Source organism: Apostichopus japonicus, chromosome 20 (genome assembly GCF_037975245.1).
Source record: "Apostichopus japonicus isolate 1M-3 chromosome 20, ASM3797524v1, whole genome shotgun sequence".
Lineage (NCBI taxonomy): Eukaryota > Metazoa > Echinodermata > Holothuroidea > Aspidochirotida > Stichopodidae > Apostichopus > Apostichopus japonicus.
The window spans coordinates 13,844,607-13,867,269 of NC_092580.1; the positions used below are offsets into that span (position 1 = coordinate 13,844,607).

The following is a 22,663-nucleotide window of genomic DNA, read 5'->3' on the forward strand; positions in this document are numbered from 1 at the left end:
GAAAGATTACCTATCCGCCCCCCCCCCCTCACTCTCCCACTTCCTCACTCTGAAAAGTGCATAACTAGTGAGAAGTAACTGATATGCGTTGACAAATCAGTGGTTTTAGTTTATCTTTTTATTTCAAAACATGAGAGGGAAGAAAAGAAACTGGTATTTTTTGGGGAAGGGGTGGGGGGGTGGGGGTGTATAGGAGATAATGCTACCAGCAGATTGATTAAACATCGAAGTTCAGCCACCGGGGTATCACATTCCTTTAATTCGCCACAAAGAAGGATATACCTTTTTACTCCAATCTTATGAAAGACATAAGAATTTTTTTTTTTGAACTTGAACGAGACTTCACACATGTAACATTATGCTAAGATCATTACTTATGAAAAGGAAATACCACTTCCTTATAAACCTGTTGGTGCAACCGAATGCAATACAGGATTCGGGCATTTTATTGCGAACAACTAATGACAGTTTGGTCAGTTGTTAGTAACATTACTGTGTGTTGAACGTAAACAGTGAGCAGACGACACTCACAACTTGCCCGTACTTTGGTAATGGCGGCGGGGTCTCCATGTTGGCACAGTTATTGTGGGCAGTCCGCCCTTTATATTCTGCTCTATATCACAGAGTAAAGATTAAACTGTACACCTTGGTTAACAACGACTGATTTGTTTAACCTATAGTACAGCCTGTTAAATAAATGACTCTTTAATATTTACTCGTTTGCTGGTTTAGTTGAAAACCTATATACGGAGTATATATATATATACCACGAATACGACACTTCAGTACAGTTCATAATATCTTCTGTTAGAAGGTATACTAAACGATACGTCATTAATCACATCGTCTATATGATGATGGTGGCCCGGTCAGTCAAAGCTACCTTTCTGGTTTTATTGGCCGCGTCTCTCCTCCTTTTCAAGTTATCTTCTGTCGAGCGACATGGTTCCGCTTCACAAAGGTACGTTATTCCGTTTATTTTTAACAAATGTAGATATATTTCATATTTGGATCATGACTAACGAATCACCTGTGTATAAGTTAGGTTTAGATTTAAATAGACTACAGTGTTTATGAAACAGGAATAATATGACATTGTTTAGCAAACGAAGCAAAAAAAAAATGTTTAGCAAAAAAAGAAAAAAAAAGTACTAAGCAAACTATATATCTCTCATATTTTACCCCTCATTTTTTATCAGACATAATTTATTTCTCTTTCGTACACGAAGGAGCATAAAACTAATGCATCATGGTGAACTTCTGTTCAACGTTAACTATGTAGTCTTAAGAGTTGTTCATCCTTCTCATTACATTCAAATTAAAGATAATGGTTGACTAATTAATTATAGTGGCCGTAAAGTTGTTTCAATACGTCATTCTGTATTTAGTGTGTGGTCAACGTACAGGAGATACAGGAGACACAAATATTCCACATTACTGAGTTAAAATACCGTCACACGATAAATTGCCGCCTCTCATATCGAGAAGTAAGCTAATAATTACAATATCCATGTTTTGGGGATGATGTTTGTTTTACCTATATACAAGAACGAATGATTAGAGAAAACAGAAAGATAGATTTTCATATTTTGCGTTCAGTGGTACTATGTCTGCTATACGGGTAAGTGATATGTGACATACTATAGATAAGTAATTCGTGGGGATAGGGAGAAGGGGTTGGGCAGGCGCGTAGCCAAGGGGGGGGGGCGAAGGGGGCAGCCGCCCCCCTTGAGCATATTTAAAAAAAATTAATGTTTTTATGATATCGCTAGTATTTTCAAAAGAGAAAATGCTAAGATGCAACTGACAAGGCCTGGGAAGTGCCTTTTCCAGCGATCTGGGAGGCATTTTCCGCCAAAATTTTCTTGTACGCTTCGCGCCAACATGGTGGCGCTACGCTTAGATCAAGGGCGTAGGAACCGGGGGGCTGGGGGCGCCAGCCCCCCAGTGAAAAATGTGGAGGGGCGGAAGTATCATTCCGCCCCCCCGGTTCGCAAGTCAGAAAACCCCTTTTTCATTTCCAAATGAGAAAAAAAATCTCATTTGGAGCACCAAATTGCATCTAAAACCAGATGAAAATACAAAATTAAGTTTACAAAATGGAGTGGGTGTTGAAGTGTGCTATATTGCACCAAATTGCATCTGAGGCCACCTGGAAATGCAAAAAATTCCAAAGGGGACGGGGACACCCCCTCCCCTTAGACCCCTCCCCCAGGCCGGCCATCAGTCTTCAGCCCCACCACTCAAAAGTACCTTCCTACGCCACTGGCTTAGATAGTTTGCAATGCCGAATTTACAGTTTCGCCCCTCCCTTGGCAAATTCCTGGCTACGTGCCTGGGGTTGGGGCTGGGACAAACGGGGGGGGGGGGAAATGAGACTATAACTATAAAGAAATGGGTTGATGAAGACCATTCGTAATGAAATTGACCGATCTCTTTTAAAGAAAGTAAGGTATATTGCTTCAAATATCTACCAACTCAATTTCCGCTAACTACACTGCCTGTTCCATGGGCCTCGACAAAAGTGATTTTCGGGCAATCGTGTTAGCACTATATACATGTGGCAATTTCACCATCACTGAAATTAATATGACTTATCCAATACCGACCATATCTGCATTTCAAATGAAACTAAAGTAACCATGCCGACATAATTAGGTGAATTTTCAAACACAGCTTTTTTTCAGGTGGGTGATGGGGTGAGGCGGAGGATCTTTCTTTATATATTTTATGATTTGCTTACATTATTATATATATTTTTTTAATAGGTACGACCGAGTTCAACCTTTATATTCTACATTTAATGGTTTGGAGCATCAGCTGCAGAGAGCTGTCGAGGACGGACATATATTTCACCGCAATCAGGGATATCCAGTAAACAAAATATCTCTTGCAGCCCATCCTCCAACATTATCTCCGATTATAACCGAGTCGAAAGAGAAACAACCGTGTACTCATCCTAAGCGAATCGTATTTTTAAAGACCCACAAGACAGCTAGTTCCACGACGGCATCTATTTTACAACGGTTTGGATTTTCGCGGAACTGGACCTTCGCTGTAGGAAAAGGACACGTGATCGCTAGAAGTAATTTAATTCGTCCAAGTGATATCTATGAATATCCAGGAATGGGAGGGAAAACGTTTGATATTCTTACTAATCATGCTAGGTATAACAGGGAAACTTTAGAAATGTTTTTACCGGGTGCAACTTACGTCACAATATTACGTAAACCAGAAGACCAGTTAGAGTCAGCCTTTTCTTACTTTGGCATGTACAGAGGAATGCAGCTTAAAAGCTCGAAAAATCCATTGAAGTCATTTATGGAAGATCCATATTACTACTACAAAGAAAAGCATTACTTCAACAAAGAACGGAGTCGTAATGGCCAACTGTACGATCTGGGATTTGACCACAGAGATGATGAAAACGAGACAAGAATTAATATGAAAATCGACCAATTAGATAAAGAGTTCGACTTGGTCATGATTACAGAATATTTTGACGAATCTCTGATTTTGCTTAAAAAGCAGCTATGTTTAGATTATGATGATATAGTTTACATATCAAAAGGCGTTAGAAGAGAGAATATGAGATTTGAAAAAAATGAAGATATCGTCAAGAAGATGAAACGTTGGAATCATGGAGACTATCTTCTCTATCAACATTTCAACGAAACATTTTGGAAAAAGATAAAAGATTACGGTCCTTCCTTTGAAGATGATAAAAACCGCTTCCGTAGACTCAACGAGAAAGTTCTCAGCGAGTGTGTCGATAGAAATTCCAAGATCAAATTTTATCTTAAAAATAATACAGAGAAATGCGAAACACTTCGCCGGAGTGACGCTGACTTTACCAAACTAATCAAGAAAAGCATGGCAGCAAGATTCGGTAAACATGTGTAACGTAAGAAAATGATACACAGAAATGTCCGATTAAACCGACTTAGATTCAAATTATGATTGAAGAAAACTGTGATTATATAAGGAAGTTTTAGATCAAAAATTGGTAAACTGCAAATCTGCATGTGGAATAATAAAAAAAAATAATAACGAAACGAATGACGAATACCAATAAATGTATATACATCGCGATGTCAGACCCGGTTTATATCAGAAGAGAGAGAGAGATTAAAAAAAAAGACTTCGTTTATAAATCATTACATAGTTAAGAATTTAAAATAGGATCCGGTAACCGTAGAGTTCAAAATGAAAGAGAGATATACAACAATCGGTCCTTATTTCATCAGAATTCATATTACCGTATATATCTATTCACCGGGATACAAATTGTTTAAACTTACTATCATTATAAATTTATAATCATTATCACTATCACTTTCTTAAACTTTTATACATTTTATTGTTAAAAGTACTATCAAAACATGTATACTCGTGAAAGGCAGGATAAAATATGTGCAAGGAAATTTGCAATTTTGTTTTTTTCTCAATGCAGCACAAATCGTATTTGGGGTTTACCATAGCGAACCCCTCATCATAGCTCTCTTGAACAAAAGAAGGAATCCCTCGTACAGCTCTGTATACCTGAGTCCTTGCCAAAGTTGTTTATTCCAATCAATTTAGTACATGATTTGAATAAAGTGTGTATTGTGAGCTTATTAGCGACCCACAAACACACACACACAGTATAGGTCTCTTTGTTACCCAAAGCAAGGTTTCTTAATCATATTCATAATCAGGCTGTTATTTTTAAGACTTGACTACTGTATATATATATATATATATATATATATATATATATATATATATATATTTATCGGTTGGGTGGGGGGGGAAGGGGGTTACTAGATAGCTAACCCCTTCTTGTTCTCTCTCCTAACAAAAGGGGTTTGGATACTGTTCATGTATCACGAATTAACTATCGAACCCCTCACAGCTCTCACTCTTTTGTACCAAAAACAAAAATTGTTGATTGAACACAATAGCTGTTTGTGTATCAGTTTCTATGTCCCCCTCCCCCCCCCAAAAAAAAGTCCATGTTTGAAGTTTTTTAAAGAGTTTTTCAAATTGTCGAATCACGAATCAAATATTTTTTTTGCTGGGTACAAAAACAAGCTACTTTGCATGATTTTCATTCACAAATATTTTAACATTTTTGAACAAACAGCAAAATATCAACTTTTCAGTCTTCATTTTTCCGTATGTCACCATTAATCTGAAGATTTATTTAGTAAAATTTGAGGAAAACAAAACTTGTTTTGCCTAAGGTCATCTGCACATTTTATCATCATTTAAAGAAAGAAAAAAAAGATACGGTATCTAGAAATTATTCCTCTTCATGGCATAGCGTCAAATTTTAATCACTTTCCTTATTCAGTTTATTCTTGATACTGGTATTATTATCATTTAAAAATTCCCCTTTTAAATGTTTTTCTCATTTAGCACGAGACAAAAATATCTCAGTTTTGTTTAAAAATAATAAAAACCACTTAAAGTTAGCCTATACTTTAAATTATTTTGACGTCAATATTGACAATTGCTGCAACAATTAATAGGGCACGTTGTAAATACAGAAGAACTCATACACATAATACTACATTACTTTTCACTATATCTGTCTAAAGTTGGATTTGGGATTTCATGATACAATTTCAACCGTAAATGTAAACTATAGAAATTGTATCAGAAATTGTATTGTATTAATTGTATCAGATCATCAGAGACAGGTTAAATAACCCGTTTGTTTATTGAAATGTGTAGTTCAAGAACGTCTGTTAAGTATGAAGTATAATTAATGAAACAACTGGGTATTAAACACAACTAGACGTGTGAAGCTTGTGTTTATAGAACATATATCATGCTGTTTAAGTATTTAGAGTCATCCCAACTAAAAAAAAAATGCAGCTGTTTAAATATATGCATTATCCATCAAATCGATAATTTCCAACTTGTATTATGTTTCTTTGAATAAATATTGTGTATACCTTTTCCATAATTACTTTATTCGGATATAGCAATCCCCCCCCCCCCCTCCCCACAAACACAGCCCAAAAGAGAAGAAAATCTACGGTGGTATTGAATGGACACGAAATATGTTTAAATGACTATGTTATACGATATAACACACTGCAAATCGCAACAGCCATGCAGACAGGAAATTTTCGAGCTTCGGTGTTGAAAAATTCGTATTCACAATTCTTATTCTATACGTATACCGCCTCCTTTGCGAGAGAGATGGATTTAAGTTTCAATTTCCAAAATCAATTAATCAATCAATCTTACAATAAACAACACATGACGTATATAACACCGCGTAAGCGGCTTAAACCCGATGTTGGTAGATGTCCATAATTAATGCCATGATATTGATGAATTGCTAAAGTTATACACAAGACGACATATTATTAATTTATTATAAGGCTTTATGCATGTTGTTATTTTGTTCGGTTTACGATACTGTACTTAATGACGAAAGTTGTTTTAGTTGCTATTAATTTAGAAGCAAAACACTTTTAAGCTCAGACACGTTTGTGTTTCGACCACATGTAAGTTAGATGAATATTCAACTCTCCTTCTTCCGTTCTCCCTTCTCCTCGCTCTCCTAGCCCCCCCCCCCCCTCCTCCTCTTCCTCCAAACTATAGCTAAAATCAACACACTGTGAAACGAATACGGTGAATATAAATAACTTCCTGTAGTTGTATTTTAACAAAATCTTATTAGGATCTTATTTAATCTTGAAGAACAAATGAGCTTCAAAGATTCCAAAACGTCTCCTCTTTCGTGTTCAAGTCTGGTCTCTTTTTGTTCACTAAATAAAATGTAATAAGTATATATATACAAAACAAAAATAGGTAAACCTGATTTAATAAAGTAAGTTCTTTTTCACAATTTGTCGTGTGTTTCGCGCTTTGTTTTTAATGGAGTTGTGTAGTTCATCATAGTAGATACAAGCTGAACGTTTGATAAATTAGGCCCTAACCGTAATAACAATTTATAGTCTTACAAACGAGCCGTGTGTTGTCACATGTTCAGTTATAAACTGGTTTGATTGAAATCTTCGTGACACTAAGGACAATGGTTTCTTAAACTAAACCAAAGTTAACTATATATATGCTAATTAAATAACAGTAAATAAAAAAAATCTAGCTTTGCTTGAAGTTTGAACTTTGAAATTCTTGTGTAAGTTCTTATTTATCTGTATTTTTAATCAGATAAGAAGTTATAAGTTACAGATAAACCTGTGTCGTTTCGTTCCGGCACCTATCTACCCTACAAGTAAATAAAGGCCTAGCCTAGCCTATATATATATATATGGGTGAATATATATGTAAGCAGTGCATATGCGCGTGCGATTAACACGTTAATACTGCGCTTACACATGATTGATCAACAATGGCGGACCTACGTTATCATCAAGTTAGTCTTTCTACACTGTTAATTCTCATGGTGAGTATAAAAACCCCGTCGTTTTGTTTATTTACTCCTGCTTTTTTCTTTTTTTCCTCAAAGCTACAAATGGTTTCATTGTTTATGCATGGGTTGAATAATTTATCATTATCACTGTTATACGGCGTTATACTATTTAAGTTCGCACGATCATAAAGTCATCACACGGATCGACTTATGGAGTCGAGAGGAATTTAATCATTTATTAAGTATATTTGCAAAGTAGAAATTTCATCAATTAAGACTGAAGAATGCGTCACACCCTGCAGGAAATAGAGATAGAGAGAGAAATGTAAATATGAGGGTTTGAACATAAAAAACCCAAAACTGATATATCACATTTTTATAGGCAACACCTGCTACTTAACCCTATATATGGGTAGGTTGGGGGTGGGCGTAGAGTGAAGGAGCGGGGTGCTTTGTGCGCTCATAATATGCCATATATTTCGGTGAGTAACCAAATTAACTCGTTATTTTGTTGTTTTTTATGTCTTTTTCTTATATGATTGTTTGTTTGTTTGTTAGGTGATGCTGCACGAATCTGCTGCGGCCAAATGTCAAATGCTGAGTATTGACGTAGGATGCGATGAGGTAATTAAGTTCCAGTCAATATATTATTTGTTTCTGTTATAGTAATATGTGTTGTCTTTTGTCAGCATGTAGAGCATTGCAGTATATTCTATATCAGTTTAAAATTCATGATTTGACAGAGAGAGAGAGAGAGGTGGAGAGAGAGCGATTTTTATAAATATTGCCAAAATAAAAGACAATAAAACACAACAGGAATGTTTCACGACTGAATAAGATATGCAGGGATGTTCTCACGCTAGGCGGCACTGGGCGGCCCCGCCCGGCACTAAAAATTACCGCCCAGCACTAAAAATTACCGCCCAGCACTGCCTTAAAAATCGTGAATCCCGCCCAGCACTATATTCATCTAAAATCCCGACATTCCTAACAATATATTCAACATATATTGGGCCCAGCCTATGCCAAAATCATACAGACTAATAATGCATCAGTAACGCATGCGAGAAACATTACTTACGGTTCTCAATCCGTCTCTGTAAAATCTCTTTGAAACAAACTAAAAACTTTTGCAGGTACGTAATATATTTCACTAAAAAAAATTTAAAAATGTAAATTGTTAGCAAAACTAGTACTTGTGTATATATATGCATCTGAGCACCTTCAAAAATCGAAAATTTTCTCAAAGGGGAGGGGGACACCCACTCCCCTTAGACCCCTCCGCTAGGACGGCGATCAGTATACCCAGCACTCAGGAAATCCTGGGCACATCCCTGGATATGTCATATATACATTTCCGTTTTTCTATTAAAACTTTCAGTGGTGTTTGCTGCCCACCCCACACCCCTTATAGGGGCACTCAATTTAAACTTGACGTGTTCACTTTTCCACTATAGTAGGGCAATGCCATACTGGGTAACACAACAACAAGGAGTGCAGGGTTATCATTTTTTGACGTCGGTGTCAAAACGTAATGTGATGTGTGTCAACAAACAAGTGCATGTGTTACCCTATTCACCGTCAGGCCGATGGACTGACAACTCTTTGTGGTACCTCGGGTAATGGGATGTATGCACCCCTTATGTCGCCATAGGGAAACACAGATAACCTTTCCAAAATGACACAATGGCCGAAAAAACTTTCTAGAATATCAGACTCACCGTTGATAGTGTAAATTATATACTTAAAGAGAATGCCAATGGCCACGTGTTTAATGGGGGTTCATATTTTTTTCCCTTCTTACATTTAGTTTTCCTTCAATAATTATTCTGGTGGTTTTTTTTTTTCATTTTCTCACTTACTTTTATTTGTTGTAGTATTTTTATTCATCAAACATTTGATTTGTTTATTCAATGTGAATGTGTTTCTCGTTAAGTTCAACTTTTATTTTGGTTTATTTGAGTGCTTTTTATCATTAATTCGTTCTGTGTACATGCAATAATAATGCAATTCCAGCAATAATTTAATAAATCTAATAATGTCTTCCAATAATCCTTACAGTGCACTTATAATGGACATTGTGTGCCAGGATCTGTACCAGTTGACCCTTGGACTAATTTTGCGTTGTACACACAACGTGAACTACAGGTTAAAATATCTCTTTTAATCTTCTTTACACCTTTTTCTTCTTATTAATATGTCTAAAACTAATCCTTTTGGGGTTGTAAGAACGTTATTAAATGCATTGGGGTGGGGGTTGGGGGGGGGGGGGTAGAATATAAAAAAACGTTCGTACGACAGGCTTCTCGAATTCGAATGATATAATATATGATAAAATTTATTCAAGCTACGGTTGACCACAGAAATACAAATTGAACTATGATGATAATAAATTTGTTGATAGAGTTTCATTTATAACAATCATTTGTATCCCCTTTTTTCAACCCTACAAAAAAAATACATACACCCCTGCCCGTCCTTTAGTTGAAATATGGATTTCAAGAGATGCTATAATAATACTGCTAAATCTGAATAAAATATTCATTCAACTTGAATAAATTAAAATAAATAGCAAAATTTTATCCACTTCTCTCTTTAATGAGATAACATACCGTGCATAGCTTTAACATTGCGATGAATCATTAATGTTGACCATGTGTGTACTTTTTATGTTTCTTTTATAGATAGACGAACCTTTCGACAAAGTATCCTTCTTAGACGTAAGCATTCTAAATCAGACAGTATACATAAGATACGTAATGTCATCCTCTGTGATAATATCTTCAATATATTTAAATTATATATATATATATATATATATATATATATATATATATATATATATATATATATATATATGTATATATATATATATATATATATATATATATATATATATATATATATATATATATATATATATATATAGCCAATAACTTGATAGGAATTTCTTGATCTTTGCTCTCATACTTAATTTTATGAAAACAGTTAAATAGAAGGGTATATAAAAAAAAGAAGATGTTTGCTTTCTTTAGAGAACTATACTTATTTTGGATATTATTATTATTATTTGAACAGGCGCACAACGCTTACAACAACAGAGCAGATGGATACGGAAGTAAGTATATATTACACATGCAACCACCCGCATATTTTGCCGGTATAACGCACGAAATTACGCACGAAACAAGAAAAAACGAGTGGTTGTGGTTTTGTGTGGTTTTTGTTTTGATAATAGGGTACTTTACTATATGGTGGTTGTGGTGGTGTTGTGCTGTCTCTGTGGAGTTATATCGATGTGTAAGTGATAAGATGGTTGCGGGTATGGTTGGCCACAGTGGACAAAATTCGGGAATTTATGCCGACATAAATTCGATTTAATGCTGACATTTAATTATGATATGTCAGCATTAAATCGAATATATGTCGGCATAAATTCCCGAATTTTGTCCACTATGGCCAACCATATGCGGGTGGTGGTAAAGTGGTGCTTATGCTACCTTAATGGTGATGTAGTTGAGTAAGTTAAAGTGTTCGAATACTAGAATATTGAAGTCACGTTGTGTGTGCGTGCGTGTGTGCAGAGGATGGGTTGCTTATTTCTTAAATGCTAACTAATATGTACATGTTTATGGGTAATCGAAGAGTTTACGTTTCAGTTCATTATCCCGCAAATCGTTGCTTTTGCCACAAATAACCGTCATTGAAAAAGCAGCAATACTTTCTCCCTTCGATATGCAGAGAACGACACATGTGCCTGGCCTCCACCGTACAGAGAGTTGTGTTGGGGGTTTGCCAACCAGGAATTTAGTATCACCGATATGCTTAATATGGGCATACGTGGCGTTGAAATGGACAATTGGTTCTGTAGAGATGCGGTAAGGGCTATGATAATATCGTATAAAGGGAAATTTGATCTTTTGTTGCTCAATCTATAGGCCATTAACAGTAAGTCCGCGGAACCAAATCCGATCCGAGAAAACTTTACTTTGGCCCGCGAAAAAATATCCGTGCACAATCTTGCAATAATTGGGTATACGGACCTTTAAGACCTCAGGCTTGAGCATCAACCTGGTGCACATATCTTCCAAAGATATCATGCATGTGTTCCATTCCATGTTTGGAAAACGTAGGAATTTTAAGGCACCAACGTGCAACATTTTGTTAAAATATTCAATGGGCTAATGAGCCTTAACCAGTTGTTGGGTTTCAATTAACACCATATATATGTTAGTTATTGCTGTTTTTCGCATTAAGTACGATGAATATGATCGAAAAAAGGCCATCAAAGATAAGAGGCATGGGCACGAAAACCAAACTACTTGATCATCTCCCAACCCTATTCCTCTAACCTCGCGAAGCTCTGTGTGATCATGACCGTGGTACGTCACGTGAGTTATCACGAGTCATTTGGAAAGAGAATAGATACTTATACACAATTGTCCTCGGTTGATGATTACAACCTAGCACTTAAGGAAATGACTGAAATCGTCGAAGCAACTCGCATGTATTTTTAAATGTATGCTGTATTGGCCCTAAATATGCTAGATATTCGAATATGGTCATCTTTGGTCAAAATTCTTAAACTGTTTCTATTGCAACCTTCGAGGAAATTTTCCTCACTGGGACAATCAGTCATCTTGTGATTTCCTTAAAAATGTCTCAGAACAATTTGGAGAGTAAAGACCTCCAGGAAAGCACTTTTTGAAAACTTCTAGCAATTATAGAGTGCTATAATTTGGGGCCTATAACTGACTACCTTTAAATATCAAAATAAAATAAAACTGTTAGTAAACTGCCTATCCACTAGAGAGCCTGTGTAAGAGAATGTGTAAAAATAAGTTGGCCTGACGTTTCGGTCCTAGCAGGATCTTCTTCAGAGGTTAAAAGACAAAAAATGACCTTTAAGTGCACTATATGTTGATACATTATTCTTATTAGGCTTTGCGACACATGAGAGTAGGACTAAGCTTATAAGCTAAGGTAAACTTTACTTTCACGATATAAAATCGTATATAAAGTCAGACGATCATTCACTCACCCAAAACTAAAACGATCGCTTATACCAATTCGCTGTTGTTTACATTTAGATGCGACTTGCACATCTCGGTTCAAATATTAAAATCGGTTGTCAAGACGATGACAAACTATATTCAGACGGTATTAAGGAGATCGCCGATTGGCTGAACACAGATGGAAACCAGTTGGAGATTGTTCGCATATATCTCAATGTAAGTAAAAAGGAGACAGTTTTATTGGTCCACACAGAGTTTCAGGGGGCGGACTTGGCATAAATTGATACCAACTCAGTGATTCAATCGGCGGCGCTGGAACACTTTTTTTTTGTGGACACTATGGAGAAATCCGCGCCTTCGTCACCTCAACTTGGTTCTTCATACCAAGCGGTGTATACCGGAGGCATAGTAGATAAACCAATAGGACCCTCCGCCCCTGCATACTCCCAAAGTAAATTAACTAACTTAATAGTATTACACGGTCTGTACGATTTCCTTAGAATTTGGGTCCTACTATCTTTTGAAGCACGAATTAGGGTTTGATTTAGCTTCAAGAATACCCATACAAACCATGAGATAATGACGACTGTGTTAAACAGAAACATATATTTTGTATTCCAGCAACAGAATTTTGCAAAGCAAGGGCAAAAAATATGAATGCTTAAAAGAGATTGTAAGCTCCATTGTTATTTTCGTATAGAACCACCGAATGTTCCAAACATGGAGTATATTTCCCCCTTTTTTTTTCTTGTGTGTGTGTGTGCATGTAATATGAAAGACATAAATACAGTTCAGTGACATACAATTGGAAACATACAGAATCAAAGCGTAAAAAATAATGCTTAACATTACAATGCTACACGCATGTATATGTTTTACTGCTTGGAAATAGAATTCGTTGAACAGAGAGAAAGCGGCATAAACACGGGTTCACTCACTGAGCTGGCAGTTTGTATTGATATACCATACAGATATTAGAACATTTGTATTGGATGCCATTTACCATGTATATACGTATAGGCCTATATATATTGTAGCAAAACGCAGGGTAACTCAAAAGTACATGGTTTCGTCACTTTTGAACTTTACACGATACATTGAAAATGTGAAATTGCATTGAGTTTTAATGTTACTAATAACTGAATTTTTCATATAAGCCACCTATCAGTTCAAACCATGTAGGGCATTTTTCTGCCAGTGGACATTAAGAATTAGAAGCGTGCAAATGGTAAGTCGGTTTACAATCAGCAGTCAACGAATCGAGAATCGATTTCCATACCTAAAATAAATCTTATATTTCTGCTATGATTATCAGCAAATATTATAGGGCTCCTCTCAAAAGGCTATATACAGTATATGATGTGTTTTTTAATTCAAAATTTAAATACCAGTGAGAACTTGATTTAAGCCTCACTTTTGTTGTTGTTAAGTACTTGTTATTCTTAGTGGTTACAATTGTGACATTCTGTCTATGCCTGGTCGAGGGTAATTGTATAACTTTAAATGGAAGATAATAATGTTAGAAAAATCCTGGCATTTTTTCTTTTTCTTGAATAGGAGAAACAAGATCAGGGTCACGATGATTTGATGAACGATCCAATTACAGAGTACCTTGGAAGTAAGGTGTTCACCCCACGTGATCTAAATGACACTTACAAGGGCTACTGGCCAACACTACGTCAAATGAGAAAGGTTTGTTCACCAATCCATGCATGAGTCATTGATTCTCAAACACAATGACGGTATACTAATCCCGTATAGTACAAGGAATTAGCTATGCCTTCTTATAAGTATCCATGACAAGAGAAATGGGATTTTATTCCTTATTGAAGACGTCAGTAAACCCACCTTAGCCTATGCCGCCCCCACCCCTTTCCTCAATGCTTCTCCACACCTCACCATTTGTCTATATTATATATGACGTGAAGAAGAGTGGAAATATATCATAGATAGCGTGAACATTCTTCTTTATTTGGCGGCCATAAATCATATTAATAGAAACTTTTGTATATGTTAATCTTACTTACATAATTCATGAATGTTCTATCCAATTTTGTATCCGGATTAGGATGGCAAGAACGTTGTCATAGCAACAGGAAGCACCGCTGGATCTGGGGAGTTGTATACACATGGCGATGTCTATATACACAAGTTATATTGGAGCGATCGACAGTACAGAAGGGTAATAATAACACATATGTAGTAATGATTGCTTATTGGGCCGAACTGATTTACTATATAATATAACATATTGAATTTTAATGTGATATGTGCTAGGCCTGAATCGTAGTGTGCTTTTCATCGATTTTGTATTGAATGTTAATTGGGAGTATATAGTTCATGTAGAAATCGCTGGTCTCCTATTCGCCGATCATCTTACACAAGAACTAGCCAAGTTATAGTTGTTTTTTAAGTTTTAAATTGTTTGTATCTCGTCTGTTTATAAACAGATTCGTCGTCTCTGTGACGCTACTATTGCGTCAGAATTTGTGATTAGTAATGTCTACGTTGTTTCAAGATAATGGGTTTAGTATCAATAATCGATAGTTCGATATGTCGATAATGGGGAAACTGAACAAGTTTTGTCTTATCATTATTCCAATTTCACACTCCGTAGTGGCCACAGACCAGAAATTTGCATACATGATTAACGTTGCGATTATAACTCCATCTGTCTCATAATTTCTGACATTTGGTGAGCAAAAATTATGTAATTATTAAGAAATAATCGGTATTTTCTTTACATGCGATATTGTTTTTAGTTCACTCCGTATCCTGAATGTGGCGGGAAAACAGAGAACAGCGGTGCAGTAAGGTATTACAGCGACAGCACGCACTATCCGTGAGTATAGGGCCCTTTTGTGTCATAAAATACGTTTACTAACTAGAACTGTGTTTGCCTGCAAATACGCAGTATTGCATGTAGTACGCGTGGAGTGTTTGCAATATTAGGAGGAACTATGCGGTTGTTCGTGATGTAACTTTTTGGGCGGACAGCACATCAGGGAGTAAGGTAATGTAAGTACCTACAAAGTGAGGGCGCTCGTGAGCGCCGTGACTGGCTCAGAATAAGTTGGCTACGCAGCTAGCTTCTGAAACTGCAAATGTACAGAGACTATATGAAACTTTAAGTTTCAACGTCCAGTCATGTAGGTTCGTTCACTTGACCAGTAATGCCAAAATTGTAGCGCGCACTTCAGTAATCACAGTAATGATCGCTACTCATCCTTAAACCAATAGCATGTATGTGCATTGGCTAGATCCCGATTCGGACTCAACTGACGAAATGCCGTCTTGGTCACAGGGTTATAGGCTAAATGTAAGGGGACCTGGGTTAGTGAGAGTGGATCAAGGCGGTTTGTTTTCGTGCCCAGGCTCTATCATGAGCCGTCTTTCAAAAAGATATGTATTAATGGGAAGACATGTGCCAGCAAATACCAGGGGTCTCTTTATCTCTTAATTTATGTGCCAGTGTCTTTGTTAGTGTTGAGGTCAATGCTATTATCATAACAGTGTCATTGTATCTCTCTCGGTATAGTGCCATATGTTTGTCTATTAACAATACCTTTGGCATTACAGTGGCGTTGTCTCTTTACAGTGTAATTGTCTTTTTACAGTGTCACTGTCGTTGCGTTGGCATTGTTTCTTAACAGTGTCATTGTATCTTTACATTGGCATTGTCTACTGGCAATTTCATTGTCTCTTATAGTGTGGTTTTTTTCTTGTCAATGTCATTACAGTACAATTGTATCTTTACAGTGCCATCTCTGATGGTCCAACAAGCGTTGGCTTCGTCTCTAACTACTGGGAATTGCTCAAATGTAGGATAGAATTTCCAGCTGGCGATCAGGTGAACCCAAAACTGATGAAGACAGCGGTGTATACCTGGGCTGAGGGTGAACCATCGGAACCCTTAGTGAGCAACTCATGCATAAAGATGAAGTAAGGAGGAGGATATACTTGACCAAAACTCATTTTATTTTTTTTTTGGCAATTATTTCGAACAGATCCCATTCATATTTTTACTTATGAAGTTTTCAGAATATCCTTAATAAAATACGACATGTTTAAGCTTACATCCTTGACGAGGGTCGTAATCAGGGACGTAGCTACAGGTGGATTCTACCCCTCTCCCCCCCCCCACCATCACAAGACCCGAAAAAACGTCCCTGGTCGTAATATTTCTAAGTGTCTTCTGGGAATGAGAGTCATGACTCTTTCGAGAGGTGGAAAGTCACCTTTTCAGTGAAATTATACCATTGACGTTGATTTGCATCTCACAGTTGGTTTATTAGTATCGAAAACAAATTGACTTAGATCAGGATGTTGACGTTTTTCAATTGTTGTGTGGAGATGTAAGGTTTTCAATGAGACATTCAAGCGACCAAAAGAGAGGGAATCTCTGTTGGGGGATCCAAATGACAAAAAGCGAATACAAGAGAGGGACTCTCTGTCGGGGGCTCCAAACCGCAATAGAGGGGCCCTGTGGAAAATGACCGGTCATGCAAATTAAATGTTACTCTCATTTTGTTTGCAGTGGTGAAGATAATCGATGGTATGTAGCGAACTGTGAAGAAGAATTGCACTACGCATGTCAACATAGCGACGACCTCAGTGATTGGACAATTAGCGAGTCACGTGGTCCGTACACCATAACGGAACATGTTTGTCCACCATACTATAATTTCATCGCACCTCAGAACGGTTACAGATACCAAAAGGTAAGTAAGGTTGTTTCCATACTCGAGGGCGGGGTGGGGGATGGGGGGATGGGGGGGCAGGTGGAACTTAGAGGCACAACGGAACGATATATCAATCAAAAAGAGCATACCTTCCATTTAAGGAAAGAAAACCTTTTTAAATGTAAAAAGGAAACTTTAAAACATTACGGCGCTGTTCATTAAAGGGGCACTTCTTATTATGAAAGGGGCACTTTTCAGGACTTTCCCAGAGGTAAAGTGGAAAGCAAATACCCACTGTACCACGCCTCTGCTGCCTTTGCATTAAGTTAAAGCACAGGATTACCAAATAAAGAAATTCATTTAAAGTACTTAAGTAAGTTATTAATACAAAATGGGAAAGGGAACTTTTCTTTAACAAAAGAAAAACCCTTTAAAAAAAATAAGAGTTACTTTTTATTTATTTAAGTCATCACTTGCGTGAAGTACATGCTCGCCCCCGCCCCCTACACACATATATGACGATTGGTTACATACCACCGTGGTAAGAATCTTGGCGTTTTACAACAAAAACCAACTTCAAGTAAGTTATCAAGGAAACTGATAAAGGCCTCAGCCAGCGAGAGATAAATCCCAGTTCATATTTTGAACGATGAAAAGGGTGAACGGATGAAAAAAAATGAGGCTGGCCGTTATTGTCATTTATCATTTAAAACGAATAAAAAAGAGGTAATGAACGTTACATCGACGGTGATGTTATTATCCAACAGTTGATTGAAGCTAGTAAGGGCTCGACAATCTGGATCAATTTTTCACCATGGTTACCATACTACGAAGACCCTGACCTTGGTCATCTCACAACAGCCCCCAGTGATTCATATAGACTTGTCTCTTCAAGATGGACCTACATGTTGTGGCTGGTCTCATTTGTTCCCCTAGCTACTACTTGTTTCTACTGAACGGTGTTCTACATAATCTTTTCTTTCCTTTCTTTTTAATTTTTATGTCATTTGTAATAAGTGAAGTACGATAATTGTAATATGTAATCACTGCAGGTGACTATACAAATTTAGTTTCCTGCACCAATACAAAAGAATAACGGTTACGTTTGTGAGACGGAAGCCGTTTCATTACGCACAATTGGGTCTGACAGAACACCTTGAGGTTAGCAGGATACATGAGGGGGGGGGGGGGGTCTACACCCACTCCCCCTTCTCAAACCCTACAAAATCATTTGAAAGGATATATTAGCACAAGTGTTACGTGGTGACCTGATGATAGACCTGCGAATGCCTAAAAATGTACAATTTCACGTCAATTCGGCCCCAGTGCCACACCCCTCTTCTTCTTCTTTGAATCCTTTAACCACCCCTGCATAGGGATGGTGCCGCAAAAGGGAGTCGGTATAACTTGTGAATCATAACAGGGCAGGAATTTTGTATGCCACGCCCGGGCGTAGCTATAGATTTCCTTTTTTTAAGGAGACCTTTTTCGGGCGGTAGACAAGTATTTGGGGACCTAGCCCCCCCCCCCCACCCTAGTACCCCCATGTCACGTGTCTCATCTGAAATCGTATGATATCGTGTGTTCCGCGTCATTAGTATACGTTGTCAGGGATAACACACTTCGTACTTGTGTGACTACATTAAAGGGATAAGCTACCTTCCACATTATTGAACTTGTGCAAACAATCTATAGATATGAAAAGAAACATTTAAACTTTAAGAATTTGTTGTGTTTGACCAAGAAAGCAGTAAGAAATGATATTAGACTTTTAAGTTCCTAATGAATTGTTGACTCTACGTCACATGCTGTAATGTATAAATATATGTCTATATATGAGATCAATAAAGATATGGTGGAAATATACATACCGATGCCTATTGTTTATTGACTGTTTCTCATCTCAGTATGTAATGCACTAGGAGATATCATGTTCTATTGATCATTTTACTTGGTGTATAACTTCAGGCCCGTAGCCATGCCGGTCCATGGGGTGGGGTATCAGCCAACCCCTCCCCCACCTTCTGTGTCAACATAATGTGTATAAAATCTACACAAGTTACAGGATACGTTGAATTGTGTGCCTCCTTAGAAACGAGAAACTCATGGCGACAAGAAAACGGGTTGGTAGAAGCTTATAACATGGTTAGATATAGTTTGAGAAAGTGGACCACAGGTCAAGTGTATGCTATATTTTCGAGACTCTTTCCAAGTTTATTTTTAAAACATCCCGTTTTTTAAGGCAGTGGACTTGTGAGCTAAGGTATGCAGGTTCCAGTCATGGCCAGATCATTGCGTTGTGTCCATGGGTAAGGCACTTTATCTCCATTGCCTCTCTTCCCCCAGGGTGTATAGATGGGTTCCTGTGAGATATACTGTCAGCTGGGCGCTGTTTAGCTGCTGCCATGTGGAGGGATTGTCTCTATGTTTGACAGGTTATCGTTGACTAGGGTAATGGTGTGATGCGCCTTGAGCACCATTATCGGTGTGAATATGTCTGCGCCTTATACATCCTTATTATTATTATTATTATTATTATTATTATTGTTATTATTATTTTTATCCTATTGAGCTATCTTGGGTTATTGGTACAAGTTTCAAAATCATCACTATCAACTATATTGAACTTTGTTCATTCTTTTATACCTCATGACGTGTTGACTGTTTTATTGTGCCGTGTTATCCGCACTCCACCCGTCCCTCACCCTCTAAACAAATATGTCATGTTCCAACTTGAAGTTACCCAATATAACTACTATATAAAGGACCGATTTTAACTATACAATCGTCAGCAATATCAAATACATCTCAGATCAAGAAGACTCATCACGGAAACCGTAAAATATGGAACGTTCACGACACCAAGGCATCTGTATTGCTCCGTTTCTTGTCTTTGGCATGGCAAGTATATAAAATAATCATAAAAAAGGTTTTATCGGGCGATTTTATTCTCGGTAGTCTAAAAAACTGTTGTCTGTTAATGATATGCTTGGGGACTTGAAGAACAGACATTGATATGTGATAGTCGGTGGGACAAGTTATTAGAAAGGTACAGCAAGCCCGCTTACAAATGTTAGCCTGCATTATACTTCATGTGGTCTCTCTACCTAGTGTTGTTTTTTATCGTAAACTGACCATTTTGTTTTCATATCCACATGAAGGCTAAAATACTACTAATACTTCTAATAATACTACCACTACTACTACTACTACTTATAATAATAATAATAATAATAATAATAATAATAATAATAATAATAATAGGGCTTTATGTAATATTCGAGTTCTTGGGAACAGGGACTTGCGGAGATTCTTAGGCTTAACGTCGGTCGACTATGGACGATTCATTTGACGGCACGCTGTCTTACAATGGAAGCTAGAAACATTAATAACTGAAGTGAAAATATTTGTTTATGATTATGACTTTCACGTGTTGTTTGAATGGTATACAGATACTCGCTATACATTTTTTCTTTCTGTCATTCATAATTCCATATTTTTCAAACAATCTTTCCGATTCGCATATTGTAAAAACATTAGTCCTGATTGATTTCTTGGCCTTGTGCTGTCATATCCCCTACCCCCCACACCCACCCCTACCCCCCCTTCCCACGCCCACCATACACTCTCTTTCTCTTTCTCTGCTAGCTATACAATTCTGCTGTATATGGAAGACACCTTTCTTCATTGATGTGGTTATACAGAAATATGTCTGTGTGTGCGTGTGTATGCCTATCAGTTTTGGAAAATACTTTTGGAAAAGAACATGTCTCACACGACTGCATGTCGCAGTTACGTTGGTGCCAACAATCCATAACTATGTTTATGTTTTCACTCAAGCATACTTTAGTCGGCTACAACACAGGCAGCTGCATAGTCCCATACGTTAAACACGCACTTTTTAACCTTCTCAATTGATTTAGGTTTAAGAGTTTTGATGATGAGTGGTGTAACAAGGCAATTCTACAATTGAGTGTTTGTTTTATAGAGAAATAAATTACATTTTACGTTTGTTTTAAATTTTAATGTTTAAGTAACATTCCAGTGACCCTGAACATTTGAAGAGTATATCACAAATTAATTTGCGTAAATTTGCTCCAAATGACAGTCATATATGAAAGATAACAAATGTTCCAGGCCTTAAATACCACGGCATCTCGCAACACCCACCCCACCCACTCTTAAAGTATACACGTGTTATAAATGTTGATTTACCTCACCATTCATTACCTCACCATTTAGGTATGATCTCTGATGTATTTCTGCATTTATCAGATAATGCTGTCTACAGTTCTCATTTCATATTTACTGTCTGTTTTATCCACATATATCACAAATTAGTGTCGACAACTACTTAACAGAAAGTTCGCATATATTCACAAAATGCCTCCTACAGCTGCTCTTATACCTCATATTGTTTTTTTATTGTTTTTTTGTTTGTTTTTTTATCGTCACACTAATATCAGCTATTAATTTTGGTAAGTAACACAATTCATAGTTTCTTATTTTAGACCTTTCAGTTACTGATGATGTCTCCATTCAATCAACTATTTCCTCTTTATTTTGTTATATTTTTTTTACCCATATTAGATTTTCATGTGGGATTTCACTGACGCTAGTGAGTGCCGATTAATTAGCCGTGACGTAGACTGCGCCGAGGTTAAGACACCAACCTTTCTCTCATTCAAGACATTGTTATGTTAAAGAGTTGTTATTATGTATAGTTATGTGTGTCCCAAGTTAAGCCTTTATTGTGCTAAGCCTGTAATACAATGCCGTAACATCTGCGCGTTTCAATTATACAGTGACGTGGCCTTTTGCAGTTGTTGTTGTTTTGTTTTGGTAGTTGATGGATTTAGATTCTGTATAGTAACAGTAAACTAAGCGGCTCAAGCTCTTCTCCACGTGGCTCGCCTTCCGTGGTTTTTCCTCCATGGCTCTCTGTTTACTCTCTCTTCCCCATTTTGCCCGGTATGCCGGACATTATATCTGGAGTACACGACAGTAGGATTTGACTTTACGTTAAGGTCCACATCGTTCTCAATGGTCTACGTACTGGCGTCGTCTTGTTTTGTTAAACCAGGGAGTATAACAGCTCCCTGGTTAAACTGCTCTTCATCGAACGTATTACCTCCCTGGACACTTATTTTTGCCCCTTGAAACAAACCTACTTATCTTCCGTCCGGATCTACAACCTGATATTCCGACTTCCTTGTGACGTGTGATACACAGACTTCCCTGTGACGTGTGATATACCAACTTCCCTGTGACGTGTGATAAATGGACTTCCCTGTGATGTGTGATATACCGACTTCCCTGTGGTGTGTGATATACCGACTTCCCTGTGACGTGTGATATACCGACTTCCCTGCGACAAGTGCTATAGGGACTTCCATGTGACGTGCGATATACCGAATTCCCTGTGACGTGTGATATACCGACTTCCCTGTGCTGTGTGATGTACCGACTTCCCTGTGACGTTGGATATACCGACTTCCATGTGACGTGTGATATACCGACTACCCTGTGATGTGTGACATGGGGACTTCCCTGTGCTGTGTGATATACCGACTTCTCTGTGATGTGTGATATAC

The 22,663-nt window shown here is 37.3% G+C and overlaps 3 protein-coding genes across 4 annotated transcripts in view; all 3 read left to right on the forward strand.

Moving 5' to 3' along the window:
• Positions 1-22,663, forward strand: part of LOC139962067 (uncharacterized protein MT2135-like) — an 82,905-nt gene that overhangs the window by 41,384 nt on the left and 18,858 nt on the right. Inside the window, exons 1-2 of one of the 2 annotated variants that reach the window (XM_071961916.1) lie at positions 19,061-19,970; positions 21,660-21,728. In XM_071961916.1, the coding sequence (XP_071818017.1) occupies positions 19,914-19,970; positions 21,660-21,728 (126 nt within the window). In that variant the 5' untranslated portion in view covers positions 19,061-19,913. Of the gene's footprint in view, positions 1-19,060; positions 19,971-21,659; positions 21,888-22,663 lie in introns of those variants that run through there. The other variant, XM_071961915.1, reaches the window with a different exon arrangement.
• On the forward strand, positions 217-7,072 carry LOC139962071 (galactosylceramide sulfotransferase-like). Its single transcript, XM_071961923.1, has 2 exons — positions 217-961; positions 2,769-7,072. Exons 1-2 carry the CDS (start codon positions 852-854, stop codon positions 3,901-3,903), a joined length of 1,245 nt encoding a protein of 414 aa, XP_071818024.1. The 5' UTR covers positions 217-851; the 3' UTR covers positions 3,904-7,072.
• Positions 7,204-18,593, forward strand: LOC139962070 (uncharacterized protein MT2135-like). Its single transcript, XM_071961922.1, has 13 exons — positions 7,204-7,405; positions 7,931-7,996; positions 9,434-9,520; positions 10,057-10,092; positions 10,451-10,490; positions 11,114-11,250; positions 12,463-12,603; positions 13,945-14,079; positions 14,456-14,569; positions 15,150-15,229; positions 16,147-16,329; positions 16,925-17,108; positions 17,837-18,593. Exons 1-13 carry the CDS (start codon positions 7,352-7,354, stop codon positions 18,023-18,025), a joined length of 1,446 nt encoding a protein of 481 aa, XP_071818023.1. The 5' UTR covers positions 7,204-7,351; the 3' UTR covers positions 18,026-18,593.

Bases quoted from the DNA above. Each gene is read 5' to 3' on its own strand.
- LOC139962071 (XM_071961923.1), top strand. From the start codon at position 852: ATGATGATGGTGGCCCGGTCAGTCAAAGCTACCTTTCTGGTTTTATTG. The intron at 962-2,768 runs GTACGTTATTCC...TTTTTTTAATAG, and splicing joins CATGGTTCCGCTTCACAAAG to GTACGACCGAGTTCAACCTT.
- LOC139962070 (XM_071961922.1), top strand. From the start codon at position 7,352: ATGGCGGACCTACGTTATCATCAAGTTAGTCTTTCTACACTGTTAATT. The intron at 14,080-14,455 runs GTTTGTTCACCA...TATCCGGATTAG, and splicing joins CACTACGTCAAATGAGAAAG to GATGGCAAGAACGTTGTCAT. The intron at 14,570-15,149 runs GTAATAATAACA...TATTGTTTTTAG, and splicing joins GCGATCGACAGTACAGAAGG to TTCACTCCGTATCCTGAATG.